Source organism: Coregonus lavaretus (genome assembly GCF_964263955.1).
Source record: "Coregonus lavaretus genome assembly, chromosome: 25".
NCBI classification, from domain to species: Eukaryota; Metazoa; Chordata; class Actinopteri; order Salmoniformes; family Salmonidae; genus Coregonus; species Coregonus lavaretus.
The window spans coordinates 29,979,660-29,992,017 of NC_140012.1; the positions used below are offsets into that span (position 1 = coordinate 29,979,660).

Below are 12,358 nucleotides of genomic sequence, written 5' to 3' on the forward strand. Positions count from 1 at the left end.
GTTGATGGATATTTATAGAGCTCTGATCAGGACGACAATTGATTACGGGTGTATAGTTTATGGAACAGTAGCAAAGACTTGACTTCAGAGGCTGGACAGAATCCAGTATATAACTTTAAGGATATGTATTGGTGCATTTAAATCAATAATCTGTATGTGTGCATTAGGCAGGTGAAATGCCTTTGGATATACGGTGTAAAACATTTTCATTAGCTTATTGGGTTAGGCTGAAAGGGTGTGAGGTTGATCATCCCACTGCTATTGTTCTAGATGACTGGGGAATATACTAGTAGACAAGGCAGTGGTTTTGGTTGGACAGTTGGAAAGCTTGCTGATGAGAGTGGTTTGAGGAAGTTGGAGGTTGGCCCTTCTTTGGTGATAGGGGATGTTCGTCTGTGGTTACTCCAAGATCCTGTTGTTGATCTAACAACAACAGGAGAGAAAATAAAACATTGGTCAGAAGTCAGTGATATAGGGAAACTGGTTGACAATTACATTGGTAAGTTTTTATGCATTTTTACCGCTTTTCACAGATGGATCCAAGGACCCATATAGTGGGCGCACAGGAGCAGGCGTTTACGTTCCTGAATTTGATGTGCAGATATGTAGAAACTAACAGATGAACTGTCAGTATACTCAGTTGAGCTGTTGGCAATAGTAGTTGCCCTCCAGTGGGTGGAGGACTATCAACCTGTCAGAATTATAGTATGCTCAGATTCCCTGTCTGTATTGAATAGTTTATCATCTGGCAAATCCAATAAGAGTGACCTACTATTGGAGGTATTAATGTTATTATGGAGAATTGAGAGACTTGGTGTAGTAGTGAGATTCTTCTGGGTCCCAGCCCATTTGCGTGTGGAAGGTAATGAAATTGTAGACCAGATAGCTAAAAGAGCTTTAAAAACGAGATATAATGAATATTAATGTGCCGCTGGCTAGAGGTGAGGCCAAATGTAAGATCAGAGCCATTTTGATAGACGTGTGACAGAAGAGATGGGACTCTGAGCCCAAGGGCCAGCATTTATATGCCCTCCAAAGAAAGGTCAGTGGACCAAGATTCAAAGGTCAGATTAGGAAGGAAGAGGTGGTGTTTGCTCGATTGCATCTAGGACATTGTACATTGAACGCGTCATTACATCTGGTTGGTAAGCATGTGAAAGGTTTGTGTCTGGAGTGTATGGTCGATGAAACAGTGGAGCATGTGTTGTTATTAATCAAATGGCCACCCGGACTATTTGCATTGACCCCCCCCCCCTCACTGTTTATTATCAATGCATAGTCACTTTACCCCTACCTACATGTACAAATTACCTCGACTAACCTGTACCCCCGCACATTGACTCGGTACCGGTACCCCCTGTATATAGCCTCATTATTGTTCTTTTATTGTTACTTTTTTTATAATTTATTTTTAACTTTAGTTTATTTAGTAAAATGTTTGTTTGCGGACCGCCATTATATCATAGCAGAAGAAGAAGACTAGATCGTAGAAAGCCAGAGTGCCAGTCTGTTTGTGCCATCATGCCAACCATGTACGGCTTGACAATGACAGCAATGGAGCTAAGAGCATAAACAGATCTGAGACCAGGCTAGCTCTGTGTCAATACTAAAGATTATCTATTACATTGACAAGATAGTCCAGATAGTCCAGTGACCGCTCAAACAATGGAAATACGTGTCCTCAAAGATGGAAGGCAGGCGGGAGGAGGCGAGATCAGGTGGGACCATTCTAGACAGTGAGAAGGCAGATACGCGTGTGAACAATAGGCACAACTCCAATACAAAGTAGTTTTTTACAAAGTTGCGGAAAGGCGACGTGCGTTCACTTATATCAGTGCATTCGTAACAACCTAACCAGTACGAAACTTATATTCGATCAAGTAAGCCGCACATTGGAAATTAGTAATTCCATTTTATGTTGACAAAACAAGCGCACACATTTTCTTCAGAAAATTTTAGTAATGCAAAAGTAACCCGATTTGTCTATTTGCTAAGTAAAAATGATCTTTCAATATAACTATACATGCAATAATAATGTAATTATATTTAACTATATTATTGATACTCGATTTTTTTATGTTGATTGATGGAGCTTTTATTTTGAAAAAGCGTCCTACGGGAAGTGAGAGGGAAAATCCAGTAGGATTCACGGCTATTAGGGATTTTCCTTCAATTAATTTCGAAGCTGCAGTGCCTCAAGAAATACAATAGGACATTGCTAGCTAATAAAACACAACCCTTGCCATGTCTGAGACATACGGTAAGAAATCTTGACTAGTCGGGTCGCGTTACACAATAGATAGCCAGAGGCGATGGAGCAGGTGTATTGCAATGCCATCTAAACAAATAGCCCATGCTATGCTTTCATGTTTACTCGTGGATGGGGGTATAGCTAGCTAACATTAGCTAGCTGGCTAACTTTACTTTCGCTAGATAGCTTGCATGTCCGTCAAATGGCATCATTAATTGGTTTCTTAGTTAGCTATCTAAATAGCCATCTGAATGTTTGACAACTAGCTAGCTAGCTAAATGTCGACGCAAATGTAACGTTATACATGAAGCAAAAAATAGCTTCAGTTCTGCTAGCAAGCTGATGAACGTCTTCTGGATGCCTGTTGTGTGCGCCTGTTACTTAACTAACGTTAGCTAGCTATCTATCCAACTAGCCTAATGAATATGCATTCTCTAATGATGAGAATGATTATGAAATAAAATGAACTTAGTTTTTTTTCTCCTCTTCTAGATTTCCTGTTCAAATTCCTAGTGATTGGGAATGCAGGAACTGGAAAATCATGTCTTCTTCACCAGTTTATTGAGAAGAGATGTAAGTTCTGTCCAATGGATTGTATTGACATGTAGCTTATTTTAGGGACAGGCTACAATTTATGATTAAATTAACTTTGAATAAATGAATAGGCATTGTTGTGGGTATGTGTTGTGATATTAAGTGGCGCAGTGGTCTAAGGCACTGCATCGCAGTGCTAACTGTGCCACTAGAGATCCTGGTTCGAATCCAGGCTCTGTTGCAGCCGGCCACGACCGGGAGACTCATGGGCGGCGCACAATTGGCCCAGCGTCGTCCAGGGTAGGGGAGGGAATGGCCGGCAGGGATGTAGCTCAGTTGATAGAGCATGGCGTTTGCAACGCCAGGGTTGTGGGTTTGATTCCCACGGGGCCAGTATGAAAATGTATGCACTCACTAACTAAGTCGCTCTGGATAAGAGCGTCTGCTAAATGACTAAAATGTAAATTAACGTGGAATGATTTCATTTAAATCACAGTCAAAGACGATTCGAATCACACCATCGGAGTGGAGTTTGGCTCAAAGATAATCAACGTGGTAAACAAATATGTCAAACTCCAAATCTGGGACACTGCGGGACAAGAGAGATTCAGGTACTGTACAGTATGTGAGAGCATTTCACAGACCTACCCCTACTGTGGCAGGGCGTTAGACATTTTTCTCAAACCAGCTTGGACCGTTTCATGCATGCCCATCTCCAGCTGATCATTAGAGAACGTGTGCCAGATCCTTGGAACAGCAAGTAAATGAATCATGGCCAGCTGTTGTGGGGGAGATAATAATGCGGAGCGCAGCAACAATTCTGAAGCACTACTACTGAGCACCATAGAGCATTTTGTTTTGCACATTGGCCAACTCCTTATCCAGCTTGGATGGCACCGGATCAGCTTTGGAGGACAGCACTAAATTATGTTATGTATAGCTAACTATAGATATAGTAGGAGATGGAGAATGTCAAATTTGAGAATGTTAATTTAATAAATGTAATTATGTGTCAAATTTTCAAATTGATGCAGTTATGTATTTTCAACTGATGTTAGTTGCTTTCCTCTCCCAGGTCTGTGACACGGAGTTACTACAGAGGCGCTGCAGGAGCACTGCTTGTGTATGACATCACCAGGTAGGCTAAATGACCTACTCATAGGTGATCAGGAGAGTTGAGGAGAAATAATCCTTGCCTTATTATGGGTGGACCTTCAACGGGTATGCTGTTTTGGAGCTGTCGTCCATTTTTGTGAATAAACAAAACACAACTGTTTCTAAAAATACAAATATTGAATGTAGTACGTATCAATGGGACCTAGATATATGACTCATTGGTAGCACAGTGGCTTCCGATCGACTGTTTTGGAAAACACTGCTCTAACCTTCCTAAAGTCGAATGTGATTAAAGTGAACAGAACCATCAAGTCTGATTTGTATGTCTCCACTGCTCTCCCTCTCGCTCCATTGACCTGATCGTCCTCAGCCGGGAAACCTACAACGCCCTGACCAACTGGCTGACGGACGCCAGGATGCTGGCCAGCCAAAATATTGTCATCATCCTGTGTGGTAACAAGAAGGACTTGGACGCAGACCGGGAGGTCACCTTCCTGGAGGCGTCTCGCTTTGCTCAGGAAAATGGTGTGTTTAGTATGACTGATGATCCCTTTAACGCTAAATTCCAAGGGCTGTATGTATCAAGCATCTCAGACTGGGAGTGCTGATCTTGGAGGAGAACCTCTATGTAGTCTTATTAATTTTGTTCAAAAAAGGCAAAACTGATCCTAGATCAGCACTCCTACTCTGAGAAGCTTGATGCATACAGACCCAAATCTAGCCCCTACCCTCTGCTGTAGATCTGAACGTCTTGGAATTCCACAGAAGCCAAGGTGAAGCAATTACCATAAAATCCTAATTTATGATTGTTTGCACTGCGAATACTCCACTAGAGGTCACTGTAGGACAACTCACTGGTGTGAACTAGTGCCCACAGAACCATTGCAATTCATGTCCTCCACAGCTAAATTTACATTTTAGTCATTTAGCAGACGCTCTTATCCAGAGCGACTTAGTTAGTGAGTGCATACATTTTCATACTGCCCCCCCGTGGGAATCAAACCCACAACACTGGCGTTGCAAACGCCATGCTCTACCAACTGAGCTACACGGGACTGACTTAGGCTTAGGTGTTCAAATGTTACCAACATTGATGATAATCAATGTTAATATTGTGTCCCGCTGTCTTGTCTGTTTCAGAACTTATGTTTCTGGAGACCAGTGCTCTGACAGGGGAGAACGTGGAGGAGGCCTTTGTGCAGTGTGCCAGGAAAATCCTCAACAAGATAGAGTCAGGTATCTCTCTGCAATCAGTATCTTCTCACCTTAACCAACAGCAATGAAATTGTAGTTTACCAGCTGAACTCTACTGTTTCAGCTCAGGGACTTTATTTCTATCTCCCTCCCTCTCTCTTGCGCAACTCTCTTTCTCACTCTCCATCTCACTCTTTTCTCTCTCTCTCTGTTCTCTTCCAGGAGAGTTGGACCCGGAGCGGATGGGATCAGGGATCCAGTACGGAGACGCGGCGCTGCGCCAGCTGCGCTCCCCTCGCAGGGGACAGGCCGAGAGCGCCCAGGATTGTGGCTGTTAGTGAACACGCTCAGTGTGCTCAGATCCAAGGTGAGAGACTCCTCCCCCTCACAGCTGCCTACTGCAAAGGATTCTGCTCTGGGACTTGCCCTTGTGTTATCACACTAGTAACTCAATTAGTAGCTCAGTTTAGTGACATCCAAACAACTCCCTCTCAAAATAGCACGCACAAATACAGTTGTAATCGTAGATGGTGCTTTTCACATTCACATGTTATGTAAGAGGCCATTCAAAAGTCCTCTCCATTTTACAGTTGTCTGTGTTGCTTTGCATGGAGCAGGTAAAGCATTAATTTGTCATTTTGAGGAGCACCGCCGTGAGCTTTAAAGATTGGGCCATAATGAAACCAAATGCTGAAACGTGGCTAGTTTTATCAGCATTATTGGTGTCAGGATCATCACTTGCCCCCTCGGCAACGGGGGGTTCGAGCCCTGGCTCGGCCCACTGTCTGTACCCTTAACTACTTTCTGTACCCCTCTCTATCTGTACTTACATCTGTCCTGTCAAAACAAACAAACAATAAAATACATAAGGGGATTATCACAATGCTGATTGATCCTTGTTCTTCTCAAATGGTTTCCCTGAAGAGGCTTGCTAAAAGGTGATCTCTGACACTACTTTCACCAGTATCATCATACTTCAGGGTCATGTTAATGGTTGTGTCCCAAATGTAACTCCCTAAGTCCAGTGTTTTATTCTATCATACTGTATCTCTCCCTTGGGTGACTCCACCTCTTTTGTGAGAGGGGAAGCTAAAGGGGCTCAACCGTTTGAAAATGATCGAATGACCCTGCTCAGAAGCTGTCTGGATGTGGCTCCACACAACTGTTGTCAATACAGTGTTCTCTCTGGGCAGATATATTTAACCCGAGGTTCTGCTGACTCCTGTTGGGGCAAGGCATTAAGGGTCTCTGAAATGCCTTATTTGGGTATTGTAGTATTTCACAAAAAATGCCTGGCATAAATAGAGGGGTACAATGTCTACAAAAATAAATGCTCAATTATCTTGTCAATTACAGAGTGTAGAGTTGAGTACTTGCCAAATATTGCCAGCACGCAATTGTAACAAAATGTAACTATTAACTGCACGTTGACACAGAGGTTTCTTAGCTAAAGGGGCTAATTTACAAGATCCCCACTCACGTGTGTGTATGGATTCAAACCTCTCTCTGTCCTTGTTTTCAGGCATGTTGGTGAAGACTTTGAGGAAAGATGACAGATGTAGGGAACATGATACAGAGCTCATCATGGCGGAGCGACTCTTCCCTGACCTTCTTTTAACTTCCCAACTTCCGGATGTTCCGTCAGAGAGACCCACAGAGAATCCTGGATTCCTGGCCTCACACTGGAACGCTGAGCTTGTTCCTGGACCCCTCAGACACAGGCAGAGAGTCCTGTTTCATCTCCTCAAGCCCTTCAATCATCTGGGCTGTATTCATAAAGCGTCTCAGAGTAGGAGTACTGATATGATTAGTTTTTCCTTTTAGATAATAATGAACAAGATAACAGGGAGACCAAATCCTAGATCAGCACACTAAGTCTGAGATGCTATATTATTATGGGACCTGACATCTTACTTACACCCCTGTACTTCTACCCTACCCATTGCATCTTGCATTATGTACAGTATTATCTGTATAAAGAACACATCATACAGTCCCTCAAAGCAGTGGTTCCCAAACTGTGGGGCGCGCCCCCGTCGGAAGGCCCAATTATTTATTTATTTATTTATTTATTTATTGTTTAAGGAACTGTCAGGCTTTCAACTTACTCTTGAAAGTTGTAATAGCAGAATGCTCAGGGTGCAGTTTCTAAATTGGTAGTATATCAGCAGTTTTCCTCTTGTCATTGCAGACCTTAGAGCTATTTATAACTTGTCAGAAATGTCCAGATCGGCCTCCCGAGTGGCGCAGCAGTCTAAGGCACTGCATCGCAGTGCTTGAAGCATCTCTACAGACCCGGGTTTGATCCCAGACTGTGTCACAGCCGGCCATGACCAGGAGACCCATGAGGCGGCGCACAATTGGCCCAGCATTGTCCATGTTAGGGAAGGGTTTGGCCAGCCAGGATTTCCTTGTCCCATCGCGTTCTAGCGACTCCTTGTGGCGGGCCGGGCGCCTGCAAGCTGACTTCTGTCGACAGCTGGACAGTGTTTCCTCCGACACATTGGTGCGGCTGGCTTCCGGGTTAAGCGAGCAGTGTGTCAAGAAGCATTGCGGCTTGGCAGGGTCGTATTTCGGAGGACGCATGGCTCTCGACCTGTAACTACCAATTGGATATCACGAAAATTGGGGAGAAAAAGGGGTAAACGTAAAAACAAATTATAAAATGTCCAGATAAACTAGCCTGTGTCAGCTAAAGTTTTTGATTTTGTTGGAATGTTTGAGTCACTCAGATATCACATGAACACACAAGACATGGCAAAATGTGTGGTATTGCAGGAAATTAGCTTTAGAACTGCAGAAATGTCTCTGCCAACGAGGGTTGTGAACTGTTTGTGTCATGGACGGTGCTTGTGCCCATAGAAATAGACGTGGTGCGCCAGGGGGGTCGTCGGATGTTCCCCAGTGATGGAAGAGGGGCCTGAGTGAAAGTTTGGGAACCACTGCCTCAAAGCATATTTTATGGACTGAATATCAGTATTTCATTATTAGCTGAAGAATAATCTATCAATTATGACATGTCATGTTACGGTGAGAATTATCAATCAGCACTGTCTCACGCCTGCTGGTTTCATTGACCCATTATTTGGGTTGTTCTTTGTGTTGATATTATTAGTTGTTTTTTGCCCCCTAATTGTTATGAGTCATGTCATGCCTTTTTAATTTATTCTCAATAATATAGAAGCTCTTTTTAAAATAAACTATTAAAAATGTATGTTTGTATATTTTTATAAGGTGATTCCTCTTTATTACTTAAGTGTGTCTGTAATATCCATTTAGAATACTTGGTAACACTTCACGTTAAATTGCTGTTATACCTGTGAAATAAAATGTAATTACTATAGTAACTTTCTAATAATTATTCATAGCTATGTAATAGTATAGTTATGGAGTTGTGCAGGTTTTGTTATTACACAGGTGGATAAGCTGGCTCACAGATGGAGCCAATGCAGGGTGAGCTACTTCCCTTTTGACACCTTGCACCAAAGTTAATATGATTGACGACAGTCATTTAATTCAATGACCATTTTCCTAATGCAGATCATGGGCTTTTCAGTGCACTCTGGCTATGTTTATATATTTTTATTAATTGGTCTTTTGACCAATCAGATCAGCTCTGAAAAAGATATGATGTGAAAAGATCTGATGTGATTGGTCAAAAGACCAGTTAGTGGGAAAAGGATCAGAATTGGGTTGCCTGTCTAAATGCAGCCTGTGTGAAATGGAAGGCTCCAGAATGTCATTGTCTGTCTGCTTAGATTGACCGTTTGCTGGAGCACGATTGCTGTATCATATTGATATGGTTCCTGAGACGAAACACTTCTCCAGGCTCTGCCAGTTACAGTACCAAAAATGCCCATCAGTCCTCCTTTATGGTACTGTATGTCCTCTTCCCTCTTGTCCCATTTGTTACACTTGAGCATAGTACAGGATGGCATTGTCTGTATTTTTGTTAAATGACACTCCAACAGATTTTATTTTGAAGAATATCTGTGGTAGTGTTGAGGAATATGCCTTTCAATCTCATTACTATAGTAGATATTAACTGGTGTATGTTTTTCGACAGGCAGATCAATCAAATAAGTCAAACGATTTAGTAAAGAGTAGTTAATTCATTTTGTTAAGGCTAGCACACAGTGTCAAAAAATAAATATTTAAGTTTGATCATACAAAATAACAACACCTTAACAAAATAGTTGTGACATTTTTAATCAATTGGAGCTGGACATTTAATCCCTCCATACAAGTGTGCCATTCATGTTGACGGTGATCCACAACTCAACTCCTACAGGCTTTTTTCCAAGTAATTTATACTGAACAAAAATATAAATGCAACATGTAAAGTGTTGGTCCCATGTTTCATGAGCTGAAATAAAAGATCCCAGAAATGTTCCATATGCACAAAAATCTTATTTCTCTCAAATGTTGTGCACACATTTTACATCCCTGTTAGTGAGCATTTCTCCTTTGCCAAGATAATCCATCCACCTGACTGGTGTGGCATATCAAGAAGCTGATTAAACAGCATGATCATTAAACAGGTGCTACCTTGTGCTGGGGACAATAAAAGGCCACTAAAATGTGCAGTTTTGTCACACAACACATTGCCACGGAAGTCTCGTTTTGAGGGAGCATGCAATTGTCATGCTGACTGCAGGAATGTCCACCAGAGCTGTTGCCAGAGAATTGAATGTTAATTTCTCTACCATAGAGAATTTGGCAGTATGTCCAACTGGCCTCACAACCGCAGACCATGTGTAACCACGTCAGCCCAGGACCTCCACATCCTGCTTCTTCACCTGCGGGATGGTCTGACACCAGCCACCCAGATAACTGATGAAACTGAGAATTATTTCTGTCTGTAATAAATCCCTTTTGTGGGGAAAACTAATTCTGATTGGCTGGGCCTGGCTCCCCAGTGGGTGGGCCTGGCTCCCAAGTGGGTGGGCCTATGCCCTCGCAGGCCCACCCATGGCTGCGCCCCTGCCCAGTCATGTGAAATCCATAGATTAGGGCCTAATGAATGTATTTCAATTGATTGATTTCCTTATATGAACTGTAACTCATTAAAATCATTGAAATTGTTGCATGTTGCTTTTCTATTTTTGTTCAGTATAGTTTTACATTAACATACTTTACTATAGCACCGACAAGCCATTACACTGACAGGAAGATCTTCCAAAGCTTTTAATGAATAAAGACCTTAATGTTATTGCTGCAGTAAAATTGGTATTGTGCCATACTTAACATTAACATGTTGTGTACGAGCAGCTTACTTTCACATATCAGTGAATCAATTGTTATCCATAGCTGGTAGCGTATTACATTTAATGCACACATCCCATGGCTATGATCACTGTAATTGAAAGCATTGGCCAGGTTGCAGCTATTTGAAACATAATATTGCACAAACTGTCAACAATGGCTTAAGTACAAGTTATCTACGACTTATTACATCTATTTATTGCTAATTATTTAATAAAAATATGTACTAAATGTTGTTTTATGGTCTTAAATAGGTGGAAATAAAACTTGTGCTTGTTAAAACAATACTGACAAATAAAATTAATATATGATGACAACAGAAGACAAAATAACACATACTTGAAAACTCAACAAAATTCAACCAAACTAAACTCAACTAAACTAAATGTAGACCCTAAAAATGTACAGTATATACAGAACATAGGCAAATGTGCTGTTGAAGTCACTTGTGGAAAAATGTGTTCCTATTCCTCCAGAAAGTTTCCCTTGGCTGGGGCCTGGTGGTACAAAGTGCAATAAGCTGAGAACAGGACAATATAGTGAGTGCCAATGTTCCCTCTAAACTGCTCATTTTCTTTATTGGGACGTGTTTGTTAACAATACCACTGAAAATATCAAAAAAGAAGGTCCAAGCATCTTTGACAGAGGGGATCAAGCTGATTCTATACCAATTTACAGAGGCCAGGTCACGAAGGAAGGCTTGCTCATAAAAAAATGCAAGCGTCTATGACAAATCAGGAGAGGTCGTTTCACTGAGCAGCCATTACGAACACAGGCTGTAAAACAGTGATCACTAAGGTCATTACAGAAAACACCAGACTGATACCTATCAGGATTATTTGTGAGGATAACATCAAGGAGAGTAGCCTTTCTGGGTGTTTGGAGTCATACCTTGTGAGATTGGTAATAATCTGAGAAAGATTTAGGACTTGGTCAAGTGGTTTAAGCATGTCCCAGTTTAGATCACCTAGCAGGACAAATTCAGACTTAGTGTAAGGGGCCAGGAGAGAGCTTAGGGTACAGGCCGGTGCTGATGGTGGACGAGAACACCCAGCAACAGTCAACAAAGAGCTATTTGAAAGTTTAATGCTTAAAACCAGCAAATCAAATTGTTTGGGGACAGACTTGGTGGAGACAACCGAGCACTGAATGTGTTCCTTGGTAAAGATTGCCACTCCACCACCTTTGGAAGATCTGTCTTGCCGAAAAAGGTTATAACCAGAAAGGTTAACATCAGTGTTCAAAACACTCTTTCTTAACCACGTCTCAGTAATGACCAACACATCTGGATTGGAGCTGTGAACCCACACTTTCAATTGATCAATTTTAGGTAAAAAGCTTCTAGTGTTAACGTGCAGAAAACCCAGGCTTTTACGAGAGCAAAAATCAGTGAAGCAGATATCAGAGCACAATCAGAATTGGGGCTAGCAACAGTAGATGGGCCAGCGTGTACATGCACATTTCCAGATATCATCAGCAGTAATACAATCAGGGCACGGCAGAGGACAGGGAGAGCTCTGCAGTGTTGATTTATGACATTTGAATGTGCATTAGATTGCAAAAATATCATATTGTACATCAATTTCATCAGGTAACATGAATACAAAGCCGGCGAGAGGTGGTTAGAATAGGATGGGAGGCCAAGAGTCTGTGTAACCAATCAGAGTTCCGAGTGTGGGAACAAACAGTCTGTCCCACGGTTGGGTAAACAAGCAAGTCCATAGTCAACAAAGCACGCAGGAGTCATGAGGCAAATAGCATAAAGCACAAGAAAAATATATAACGACTTAGGGCTAGCCATTGTAAGTTCAGAGTCACTTGCCCCAACTGTACACATGTAACAGTGCGTGTGTACAGTTTCATGTTGACGAAACAGTCTATCACTCTGTCATACAGTACACGCTTTTATTTTTTGTTGTCTTAGGCTACCTGGTTAAAATGCTTGTTCGCTAGCCTAACTTCCATACATGGGCAACATTAACTAGTTAACATTAGCCT

At 41.9% G+C, this 12,358-nt stretch overlaps 1 protein-coding gene across 2 annotated transcripts; it reads left to right on the top strand.

The window, feature by feature from the left end:
• The first annotated feature begins 1,672 nt into the window (after positions 1-1,672).
• rab4a (RAB4a, member RAS oncogene family) lies at positions 1,673-8,700 on the top strand. 2 transcript variants are annotated; one of them, XM_084141679.1, is made up of 8 exons: positions 1,673-1,718; positions 2,744-2,824; positions 3,282-3,396; positions 3,861-3,923; positions 4,272-4,426; positions 5,042-5,137; positions 5,318-5,462; positions 6,618-8,700. In XM_084141679.1, exons 1-7 carry the CDS (start codon positions 1,688-1,690, stop codon positions 5,431-5,433), a joined length of 657 nt encoding a protein of 218 aa, XP_083997805.1. In that variant the 5' UTR covers positions 1,673-1,687; the 3' UTR covers positions 5,434-5,462; positions 6,618-8,700. The 2 variants fall into 2 exon arrangements, with proteins under 2 accessions (XP_083997805.1, XP_083997806.1); XM_084141680.1 differs by lacking the exon at positions 1,673-1,718 and adding an exon at positions 2,156-2,260 and having other exon boundaries at positions 6,618-8,699.
• Positions 8,701-12,358: the final 3,658 nt, after the last annotated feature.

Excerpts from the sequence above, each read along its gene's own strand:
- rab4a (XM_084141679.1), top strand. The coding sequence starts at position 1,688 with ATGGAAGGCAGGCGGGAGGAGGCGAGATCAG. Across the intron at positions 1,719-2,743 it reads GCGGGAGGAGGCGAGATCAG|ATTTCCTGTTCAAATTCCTA; the intron begins GTGGGACCATTC and ends CTCCTCTTCTAG. Across the intron at positions 2,825-3,281 it reads CCAGTTTATTGAGAAGAGAT|TCAAAGACGATTCGAATCAC; the intron begins GTAAGTTCTGTC and ends TTTAAATCACAG.